Source organism: Capricornis sumatraensis, chromosome X (assembly GCF_032405125.1).
Source record: "Capricornis sumatraensis isolate serow.1 chromosome X, serow.2, whole genome shotgun sequence".
NCBI lineage: Eukaryota > Metazoa > Chordata > Mammalia > Artiodactyla > Bovidae > Capricornis > Capricornis sumatraensis.
The window spans coordinates 32,409,462-32,421,749 of NC_091092.1; the positions used below are offsets into that span (position 1 = coordinate 32,409,462).

Consider the following 12,288-nt stretch of genomic DNA (forward strand, 5'->3'; position numbering starts at 1 on the left):
GGTCTTGTTTTTGTTGACTGTATAGAGCTTCTCCATTTTTGGCTGCAAAGAATATAATCAATCTGATTTTGGTGCTGACCATCTGGTGATGTCCATGTGTAGAGTCTTCTCTTGTGTTGTTGGAAGTGTGTGTTTGCTATGACCAGTGCATTTTCTTGGCAAAACTCTATTAGTCTTTACCCTGCTTCGTTCTGCATTCCAAGGCATATAGATATAATATATTTATGATATATTATATATATATTTAAATAGATGTAAATATGCATAAGGGCTTCCTTGGTAGCTCAGCATTAAATAATCCGCCTGCCAATGCAGGAGATTTGTGCTTGATCCCTGAGTCAGGACGAAACCCCTGAGAAGGGCATGGCAACCCACTCCAGTATTCTTGCCTGGAGAATCCCCATGGACAGAGGAGCCTGGTGGGCTACAGTTCATGGGGGCACAAAAGAGTTGGACATGACTAAGCAACTAAATAACAACAAAATATATGTTAATAATAATTTTTAATGTAAAAATTATACGTGATGTACCCACATGTCCTGGCGAAGTTCCTGATACATAATAGTTACCCATGTAAGTGTTTGGTGAATGAGTTTTGTCTCCTCTCTTTCCATTCTGTCTTTTTGTCACACTATAATGACAATTTGTTGAAAGACTTTATGTCTCATTAATCTTTGTATTTCCTAATATTTCATGCCATCTAGCATATCATAGGCATGTGATAAATCATTGTTGAGTATTGTCCAAGGATATTTCCCATTTTTTCCATATTTTTTTCACAATCATATCTGTGATCATTTTAAATGCATGTTCCATAATAGGAAGACTCTTTAGTTAGAGAACATATTGTAAAGCAATTGTTTCTTCTGTACTTTATATCCTAAAGAACAGTATGATATGATGTACCTGAAGGAAACTAGGATTGTGAGCCAAATCAGCAATCTGCATTCTTTCCTTATTTCCAGCTTTTTTTCTTTTTAAAATATTTTTACCATTTTCTCCCCTTCTATTCATTTCTTCATGCCTTTTTCCTCCAAGCAGTCCTTCTTGTCTTTAATCTTATTATTTCTGATGACAAGTTAGTAACACTTTAATGCATATTTGTGTGTTTACACTTCAAGAGTTCCGTTGGGAAAGGAATCTCTAATGGTGAGATTTAATATATTGTGACACTTAAAAGGGGGGATGTGTAGAAATACTGGTGTTTCTTCTCTGTGCCTTAAATCTCAACATTCCCTACACTACATTAGTCTATGATAATTATAACTTTAAGTTTTCTAACTAACGGAGATTTTGTTGTTGTAGTTCAGAGTTCAGAGGTAATAATCCTTTTACACAGTTTATATGCATTATTTCCATATGACATAGTTTCAAGAATAAAATTTTTAAAAAAAATCAAAATCAAGTCAAGAAAACATGGAAAGGTTGACATAGCTGCTACACGTTTGTCTCTGTGCTTCCTAGCAGCCAAGGGGAAAAATATTAAATGATTTTTACTGCATACTGAACACATATTGTGTGCCAGGAACTTTGCTAGCTGCATTGACCTTATATCTATCTTCACTACAGCCATGGAAGGTAGGTGTTATAATCCTCATCTTGAGGGGAAAGTTTCTGAAGTTGGAACATTATCTTGCCCCGTGTCACAAAACTAAATCCTTAAGTGGAGCGAAGATTCAAATCCAAGGACTTTCTGACTTCATAGTCTGTTCTCTTATATAATTCTCATGGTCAGAAAGGAGGAAATATAATGAATCCATAGATAAAGACTTTTGTCATTATATTATAAAATTAATTTTCTGTGTGACATTGTATAAAGGGGACATTGAGCAATGTGATGAATGGTGCCCTTCATAACAGATTTACAGTAAATGCAGAAAGAATATCCATATAGCTGTTTGGCTATTTTTGATGACCTTTGATAACTGTCTAAAGCATAACATTAAAGTGCAGGTGAGTGAAACTGATTCAGCAAATACTAAGCTAATATGATCCTATGGTACAGTCTTCTGGTGGCCTAAGGTGATTAAAAAATAAAACTGAAAGTACGTGAACCAGACTTTAGAATGCTATGATATTAGCAAGGGTTTTGATAGAGAGCAAACTCAATCGTTCATTCATTCAGCAGAAGATTATGGGCCATCTATATGGAAGGCACTGTGCTAGGTTCTGGGGATCCAAATATATTTTTTAAAAAATATTTCTATTTCAAAGGGTCTTGCACTTATTTTAGAATTAGGTGAGCCAGTGCCTGCAATGAAGTAAGTTAATTGCTATAATGGAAGTGTGTACATATTGTACAAAAAAAGATGCCCTTAGACCCATCTGGAAGAATCAATGAAATAATCACAGTGGAGGAGTTAATGTTTGACTAGAAGGTAGCAAAAGTTCTTCCCTTCCACACTGTGTTCAGTTAGAAGTGACTGATCAAATCGCATGAAGTTTGGGGTTCTGATATACCAGTTAAAGATCTGAGGCCTCTAAAATTTCAGTTAGTATTATTCAACAAATATTGGCTGACTATTTCTGTGACATGCTCAACACTGGAGTTACAATAGTGAACACAACAGATACTGCCTCTGTCCTCATGAATTTTTCATTCGATCTTTTGGTAGATACAGACACTAAACCAAGAGTCACAGGAGTATCAACAGTCATGCCATTTCACCTGTGGTAAATGACATGAAGTAAAGTTAAGGGGATTTCCATGTATAGAAGATCAGACCTAGTCTGGGTGGGTCAAGGAGAGTCTCTATAAGAAAGTGATAACATAAAATCTGAAGGATAAGAACTTAACAAGGTCAAGTACCTATGGGAGGTAAAGGTGGGAAGATCTACAGGTAGAAAACATTCCAGGCAGAGAGAACAGCATGCAAAAAAGGATCTGAGGCATGAAGTTTTGTAATGTCACAGAGAAAATTAAGAAGGGCCAGTATGTCTTGAGCAGAAAAAGCAATGAAAAGAAGATAGTAATGTAGCTGGAGAACCTAAGAACATAAGATCATGCTGGGTCTCGTAGGCTGTGTTAGAGATTTTGGTCCTTATTCTAAGACAGTAGGGAAATATCAATTTGTTTAAATCAGATCAGTGACAAGACTATATTTGAATTTTGAAAATATTACTTTGGCTGCAGTGTGGAGAGTTTAATGGAGGAGACCAGAAGCAGTTGCAGGAAAATCAGTTATAAGGCTATTCTAGGTGTCTGGTCAAGACCAAACAGTGGCTCAGGAAAGAGTGGCTGCTGTGGAAAGGGTGAAAAATGAATGGATTTGAAAACTGTTAGAAGATGGATGTTGGACCCAAAGATGGGGAGCACTGTATGTCAAGGTCAATTCTTAGGACTCCAGTTTACTTGGCTGAATGGACGATGGTGCTATTCATTAAGATAGGAAATGATAAAAGAACAGGTATGTGGGAGTCAAAGTTCAGATCTTGAACTTACATGTGTTGAATTTGAAGTTCTGTTTTGATGTCCGAAATATCAAGTAGATAGTTGGCCATGTCAGTTTCAGACAAAGAAACTAAAGATTAATTTCTTCGTTGTGGACAAAGAAACTGAAGTGTGGTTGAAGCTAAGTGTAAGTGGGTATCTAAGTTAGGGAAAATAATAACTGGTATCTCTATCCAGTTAAGACACTACAGAACATGGAATAGAACTGTTTATCAATGAATTTCATAGGCTTCCTTTATGTATCTATCTGATATTACACCATGGTCTGTATACTTTTTTACAGTCACTTCTGTCCAATTTAACTACTATCATCAAGTGGGCAATGGTAGGCAATGTCCTCAAATGAAAGAGAAAGTCTACTTTTTGCACAGGAGTTCATATTTATTTTGACATCTATTAGCAATAGGAACTCCAATCTGGCTGGTTCATAGAATGAAACATTCCAAACTATTCCTTGATCATCTACTTCTTGTTTAGTCACTAAGTCATGTCTGGCTCTTTTGTGATCCCATGGACTATAGCCCACCAGGCTCCTCTGTCCATGGGATTTCCCAGGCAAGAATGCTGGAGCGGGTTGCCATTTCCTTCTGCAGGGGATCTTCCCAACCCAAGGATCAAATCTGTGTTGCTTGTCCCTTCTGCACTGGCAAGTGGGTTCTTTACCACTAAGCCACCACGGAAGTCCTGATCATCTACTGCTGCTGCTAAGTTGCTTCAGTCGTGTCCAACTCTGTGTGACCCCGGGAATGCAGCCTACCAGGCTCCTCCATCCACAGGATTTTCCAGGCAAGAGTACTGGAGTGGGGTGCCATTGCCTTCTCCTGTAACTGCATAATGATACACCAATTCAACTTACTGCTATGGGGGAAAAACACCATTTAATGAGACATGCAGCATACTATAAAGTTGTTTCTACAATAAATTTTTCCCATATGAATGCTTATCTATAACCCTATAGATAACCCTAACCCTATAGATTGGACAGAATGTTTATCTATAGATTGGACAGATAATCGAGATTAATGAGCTGTGAAGTCGCTCAGTCCTCTCCGACTCTTTGCGACCCCATGGACTGTAGCCTATCAGGCTCCTCTGTCTATGGGATTTTCCAGGTAAGAGTACTGGAGTGGGTTGCCATTTCCTTTTCCAGGGGAAATTCCCGACCCAGGGATCAAACCCAGGTCTCCTGCATTGTAGGCAGACGCTTTACCGTCTGAGCCACCAGGGAAGCCCTGTTTCTACAATAAATTCTTCCCATATGAATACTTATCTATAACCCTATAGATAACCCTAACCCTATAGATTAGACAGAATGTTTATCTATAGATTGGACAGATAATCGAGATTAATGATCTGTATGTGAGCAGACAAGCAGCTATCTCTGCAAATATTTTATCCCTGTGTGTACTAGTTTTTAGTAAGGGTGTTTAAGTGTGCATTGTATTGCAGTGTACACTCAAAAACTCCCATTTCTGAGATTTCCAAATTGTCTTTGTAACTTTAAATAAGGGAAAGGAGGGAAAGTCATTAGGGTGTAAGAGAAATGAAAAACTTCTAATCTTCCACACTGTTCTTAGTATTCTTTATGTATTTAATCATCAAAACAACCCAAGGGCATAGGTGTTATTATCCTGTTTATAGATAATGGAAAAAGCCCAAAGAAAGTATACTAACTGACCCAGTTCTAAGATGGGAAAACCACATAAACAGAATTCAAACCATGCTATGTGGCTCTGAGGTCCACTTTCTTAAGCAATACACTAATGTGTGTGTGTGCGCTAGGTCACTTCAGTCATGTCCAACTTTGTGACCCTAGGGACTGTAGCCTACCAAGTTCCAATGTCCATGAAATTTTCCAGGCAAGAAAACTACACTGTTGAGCCTCCCATAAAACATACAAGCAGCTCTGAATCTACCCTCTCAATAAACAAAGCCCAAGCCTGGGCTCTGACGCATTCTTTCCGCTTAGAGGAGATAGAGAGGGAAAGGGCAAGGAAGAGGTCATGGAGTCAAAATTGCCTCTTTCCCTATAATTCTGTTTCTAGTAAATGAAATACTGTGATAAATCTTTCCTTTATTTCCCCATCTGACAGCATATGCCTTTAGTAGTGCCTTTGTCGGGGGAAACATAGCCTGCTGAGTCATCGCTACCAGATTCTGCTTCATGAGGTTTGGAGCAAGTCTCTCATCTGACTACAAACCAGGTTTACAGCTGCTTATCTTAGGAAACTTGACAAGGTCACAGCTTGAAATGCTATGGCTGTATTGTAATTAGAGATTAAGTGACAATTTATTCAATTTAATAATTCAAGAATATTTTGCCTTGTCTGTTATAAATAACAGGCTATCATTATCATGTATTATTTTAAAAACAAGCCTAATTAACTACATTTCTTTATTTTTTAGTATCTTATACTTGTGGATAAAGATAATGGAAAGGTATACATGTAAATATAGACAAGATGTCAAAAATATTCTTGAGGATAGCCTTGCTTTACATCTATAGACTATGTATCAGAAAGAATTATATAACCCCATTTCTGAAGACAGATACCTTTTTACCTGAGAGTGTGCTCCAATCTCTAAAGCCTCTGTTTCTAAGACCTATTTTTGCATGGAAAAATACATAAAAGAAAGTTTAAGAACACTTCTTCAAAAACACTTGTTACTAACCTAACAGTTTTATTATTACCCTGCCTTTCTTTTTCAGTGCCTTCATTCTGAGACAAATAATTTAACAATCAAGCTTCTGTTCATGATACCACAGTGCAATAATCAATCTTCTCCCTTAACTAATTTTAAATTGGTAATCTAACTTGGTTTTTAGCTAGACAGATCCTTTTCTTTATTCATAGATTAGAAAGGTGGACAGACACAGTTGATAAAATGATCCAGGATGCTGAAAAGCACCATATATAAATATAGAGAGATAAGTAGATATAGATGACAACCCTACATAACTTGTTTGAATATATGTAATATATAGATCAATACAGATATCTATATTGACATTATATAAACATCAAGCAAGTTGTATGCCAATATTACAAATCAAATCCTTCACTTCCCCTGCTCATGGTTATTTGATTTTGAAATATCTTACTTGTAATATTTTTGATATTTAATTTTGTTTCTCTCCTTTGTTTTTTTAGTTTATCAATAGGACAAGCAAGTTTTACAAATCATTTAGTGTTTATCTGGAAGGATGTGACGAAGGGGAAGAAGTAGAAAACATCACCTGATCCCTTGAGGAGTTTACAATCTGATTAAGAAAATAACATTTAAATGGATTAAGTGATTAGAGAACAGGATGAGACAGTGCCCTGAAACCATTCATATAAGCCCCTAACCAATGGAGGGGAATCTGGTGTAGGGGAGATAGGTGAGGCCAATACAGATTTACTCAGAGATATGTTAGTAGCACAAAGAAATAATGAATGTACAAATAGATTAGTAAGGACTGACAAGATGTTGTCATACATACAGTGGCTCTCACAGGTAACAAAATATAATGGAGACCCTGATACTCAGAAGGCTATGCAGACATCTGAAATTTTATCTTCAGGCCTTTACATCTACTGCTTTAACAGTAAATGCACTTTAACAATAAATGTGTGTAAACTTATATATTACCAGACATTGGGTTTTCCAAAAAATGGAAGCAATCAAATGTAAGTAAAAGTTCAATTTTGTAAGCCAAACAAAACTGTAAATCTCTCAACATAACTTGGCTCTGGTCTGGAAGCTTTACATCTTGAAGTGAAAAGCTCAAAGAAATCTGATAGTATAGACATAAATAAAATGTGTTTCATGTATTCTAGATGAAATTAACACAACTCATTTAAAATACAAAATAGCAATCTGTACATTGTCTAAAAACACATCACTATACACAAATATTGCATATTTATATTATCAAAAAAGTAGAGAGACATAATACTAGGACTATTTATATGCGTGTTATTTTTATCAAACAAAAGCCAAACAAATGAAGGCATATATTATTACATTTTATAAATATTATTTTAAAAGAATTTGTAAAAGAAACAGTGTTTCAGACATTCTATTTTTGCCTTTAAATATCCTATGAAAAGCATTATACATAATTTGCATTCAATATTTATTCATGCATTTTAGAAATTGTGGCTGTCTTTCAAAAGTGCACAAGATCCACTAACTGTAAAATTTCCATGATGGGGTAGTTGACATGGTTTTTAAAGGGATAGAAATAGAAAAATTGTATTTATAAAATAATGAGTAGTTGTTATTTACTCCAAGTAAAAGCCTTGGAGTCAGACAGGGATTCACAATCTGACTTTTCCATTTACAAGCAGTGTGACCATGAGGGAGTCATCATTACTCTTTCTGAGCCTCAGTTCTCTCATTTTAAATTATGGCTACAAAAATAGAACCTACCTCACAAAGTTATTGTGAGACCGAATGCACATAAAATATTTGAAGTGTTTAGCACAGCCCTCCAACCTGTGACACAAATACACTATCAATAAATGATAGCTGTTATAAAAATTATTTTTACAATTGAAATATATCTGTATTTATCTACATATATGTGTGTATACATATATATGTATATATATATATATTTTCCAAAATATTCAGCCTATTTTGTTCTACCACAACAGGAAAAAGTATGCCATGAAGTCTTGTTGTATAATATCCATTTTTATGAGGTGGAATTAAAAAAAAAAGGAAAGCATTATGGCATTATGGTAGGTTAAGTTAAAGGAATTTGCAATCAGTTATTCTCTAGTAATGTCAGTTCTAACTATGAAGTTGTCAGCACTCTTTTCATTGTCAGGTCTCTCCCTATCTACCATCCTCACCCATCTCCTGATATAGCATTAAACATGGAGAGGAATATGAGGGAGGAGTGGGCACTGTGACTTTCCAGTTGGACGGGAGTGGTGGGAAGGATCCACGGTCTATAATTAATTCACTGCTGCTGCTGCTGCTAAGTCGCTTCAGTCGTGTCCGACTCTGTGCGACCCCATAGATGGCAGCCCACCAGGCTCCCCAGTCCCTGGGATTCTCCAGGCAAGAACACTGGAGTGGGTTGCCATTTCCTTCTCCAATGCATGAAAGTGAAAAGTGAAAGTGAAGTCGCTCAGTCGTGTCTGACTCTTCGCGATCCCATGGACTGCAGCCCACCAGGCTTCTCCATCCATGGGATTTTCCAGGCAAAAGTACTGGAGTGGGGTGCCATCGCCTTCTCCTAGTTAATTCACTTCTCTTCCCCAAATGCACCCACTTCCCTTCCCCAAATGCACCCACTGAGCAAACACGGCTTTAGATAAGACTGGAGTGCGTGCAGAGTTGGTTTCGGCCACCAGCCACGTGTATTTCTGCGTAATTGAGCACGTCTGGATATACTGCTAAACCCATGCTCTGAATTCCTGCTCTCCACCATTGTGTCTATGTGATTTTATCCTTCTGGAAAGATCTTCATTATCTGTGCTTCTGGAAATCCTGTACATCCCTCAGGCCCTGCCCCAACTTCCCAACGGGCTTCTCACACATGACAAGACTCCGCCTGGGATCCCCATCCTGAAGCTTCAGTCTCGACCACAAGACCCTAACCCCACCGGGCGGGAGGTGGAGCCTGGAGAATTACATTTGGAATGCACCCCTGAAAGATGCTGGTGCCTGAGCTCAGGGAACTCAATTTGAGAACCCTGGCGGGCGGGGGGGGGGGGGGGTTGCGGTGCGGGGAATCGGTTGAACATTTTTAACAGACTTCAGTACAGTGGTCAAACAAGAGGGGCCACAGACAGCCCTAATGGGGAGGGTCCTTGCCTCTGCCAAACACCACCGTCCCTGGTCAAGTTCACTAAACTGCAACAAAGACGTTCCACAAATCGCACCAACTGCATATTTGTTTCAACAGATAACTTTCAGCGCTCCTTCTAGCCTCATACTTGACTGTACTTTAGCTTTCAGAACTATTTCAGTAAGGATTTTATGAATGTTAGTTGGTTGTTGCTGTCCTGAGGGTCGTGAAACTCCCCAAGTAGGCGATCAGGGGCTTGGGCAGGCGTATTAGATGTGTCTGCTGGGAGACCGCTAGGGAATACCAGAGCACTGGTCCTGGGTGAGTCTCCCCCAGCGGCGGCTGCATCCACCCCTCCCTCCTGCCCCCTTCCGACCCCTCCCACCTGCCCGCTCCCGACCTCTCCTTCCTGCCCCCTTCCGACCCCTCCCTGCCCCGCGCGTGCTACCCGGCACCTCATGCCCGCCCCTCCCGCGGCCTCCGCCCCCTCGCCCTCGCCCCCAGCGTCGTCCTTGTCCCACACCGACTTCACTCCCGCAGCCCTCGCCGCTGGCCGCACTTCCCGCCCTCGCCTGGATCCACGTCGCCGCCGCCCTCGCTGCCGCGCGCCGCCCCGCGCTCCGCTCGCCTGGCCGCCTCTCCTCGCCGGGCCGCCCGCCCTCGCCTCCGCCTCCGCCTCCGCCGCGCCCCGGGCTCGGTAGGCTCCGCGCCCCTGGCCGCCTCGGCCCCCCGCCGACCCTACCGCTGCCACGGCCAACCCCGGAGCCACGCGCCGCCGCCGCGCCGCCTCCACCCGCCCGCCGCCCGGCATGGCCCCGCAGCAAACAGGTAGCAGGAAGCGGAAAGCGCCCGCGCTCCAGGAGGCCGCCGCGGGCTCGTCGTCTCAGGTCACCGCGGCGGTGGACGGGGACGGGCCGCTGCCGCTCAAGAAGCCCAAGCGGCCGGCGGCGCGGCGTTCGCTGGTGAACTACCTGAAGGGGCGCGAGGTGGGCGCGCGGGGCCGCGCCAGGCTCCCGGGCTTCGATGGCGAGCTGCGCGGCTTCGCGGTGCGGAAGCTCCCCGAGCTGCTGCAGGAGCGCGAGCTGTCCCTGGGCACCCTCAACAAGGTGTTCGCGTCACAGTGGCTGAACGTCAGGCAGGTGGTGTGCGGTACCAAGTGCAATACGCTCTTCGTGGTGGACGTGCAGTCGGGCCAGATAACGCGCATCCCCCTCATGCGGGATCGCGGGCCTCCTCCGGCCCGCGCCCAGCCGGGCTGCGGCATCCATGCCATCCAGCTGAATCCCTCCAAGACGCTGCTGGCCACAGGGGGTGAGAACCCCAACAGCCTTGCCATCTACCAGTTGCCAACGCTGGACCCCCTGTGCCTGGGCGACCGCCACGGCCACAAGGACTGGATCTTCGCCATCGCCTGGATGAGCGACACCGTTGCCGTGAGCGGCTCCCGCGACGGCACCTTGGCGCTCTGGAAGATAGACCCCGACATATTCCAGGGCAGCATTGCCTGGCACAGCGACGCAGGGCTCCCCGTGTACGCCCACATCCGTCCTCGGGATGTGGAGAACATCCCCAGGGCCAGCACCAACCCCAGTAACCGCAAGGTGCGGGCCCTGGCCTTCAGCGCCAAGAACCAGGAGCTGGGAGCCGTGTCCCTGGACGGCTACTTCCACCTGTGGAAAGCCCGGAGCACCCTGTCCAGGCTGCTGTCCATCAGGCTGCCCTACTGCCGAGAGAACGTGTGCCTGACCTACTGCGATGAGTTGTCCCTCTATGCGGTGGGCTCCCAGTCCCATGTCTCTTTCCTGGATCCGCGGCAGCGCCAGCAGAACATTCGGCCACTGTGCTCCCGCGAGGGCGGCACGGGTGTGCGCTCCCTGAGCTTCTATGAGCACATCATCACCGTGGGCACCGGCCACGGTTCTCTGCTCTTCTATGACGTCCGCGCGCAGAAGTTCCTGGAGGAGAGGGCCTCGGTCAGCCTGTACTCCTCTCCGGGGCATGCAGGGAGGAAGCTCAAGCTGACCTGTGGCAGAGGCTGGCTCAACCATGATGACCTGTGGGTGAACTACTTCGGTGGCATCGGCGAGTTCCCCAATGCGCTCTACACCCACTGCTACAACTGGCCAGAGATGAAGCTCTTCGTTGCTGGCGGCCCTCTACCTTCAGGCCTCCATGGAAACTATGCAGGCCTCTGGAGCTAAGGATGGCCGCCCTGTCCCCAAAGTGCCCAGATTTACCTTCCAGTCCCCTCCCACTTTCCTCCTTCACTCTGTGTTTGTGCTTTTGACTCTGTGTGGCTTTTATCTTCCAGGGGAAAGGGGTCCAGTTTACCTCTGCTTAGTTTATTAGGCGAAGAGAGAGAAGGCAAAAGTGGTCTCTTGGGCAGTCAACACTTGGCTTTAAGATTTTTCTGCACCTCCTCCAACCACCATCTCTTTTGCCTCTCACACAGAATTTTGGCTGATCCTTAATTGTGTTCTCATTGAATGATTCACACGTGCTTTCTCTTGGCTCACACAGTCATGGTTCCTACTATAATTCACTACTTTAGTTTGATCAATGTTTCAATAGTAACTTCAGGTCTTTTACACATTTCAGATACATTGTGTTTCTGGGAAATGTGTGCTATAAAGTGTCTTTTGGGCTGATCCAAGGAACTACCCATCATATAGCAGAGCAGGTTTATAGCCCTACTCCAATTAGAAAATGCATTTCAAGTTCTAGATTGTCACCATTTGGGGTATGTTTCATCTGGATGTTGGATACTGTGTTTGTTGTTTGTATATTGTTGGTGTATAAAACACTTTAAAATATGTTCTCTTTTTTAAAAAATCTTATAATTATGTTTATCCTATTAATTACAATTTTGATTATTTAGTAAAAAATTTAAGCATCAGTACCCCCAGGCCCTCAGTCTTCTTGTCTAAATATGCTATATTATAGCCTGCTTACTTGGGTAGTATTTATGCTACAAATTTTAGAGCTAATCAGAACTGGCCTCTATGTGGCAGGACAATCAGGGAGGTACTTTTGGGGGTGAACGTTTCTT

The 12,288-nt window shown here is 42.8% G+C and overlaps 1 protein-coding gene across 1 annotated transcript; it reads left to right on the top strand.

Moving 5' to 3' along the window:
- The first annotated feature begins 9,736 nt into the window (after positions 1–9,736).
- On the top strand, positions 9,737–11,440 carry LOC138071229 (DDB1- and CUL4-associated factor 12-like protein 2). Its single transcript, XM_068962714.1, has 2 exons — positions 9,737–9,752; positions 10,038–11,440. Exon 2 carries the CDS (start codon positions 10,049–10,051, stop codon positions 11,438–11,440), a length of 1,392 nt encoding a protein of 463 aa, XP_068818815.1. The 5' UTR covers positions 9,737–9,752; positions 10,038–10,048.
- The last annotated feature ends 848 nt before the right edge of the window (positions 11,441–12,288 follow it).

Coding starts and splice junctions, on each gene's coding strand:
- LOC138071229 (XM_068962714.1), top strand. CDS start 10,049: ATGGCCCCGCAGCAAACAGGTAGCAGGAAGCGGAAAGCGCCCGCGCTC.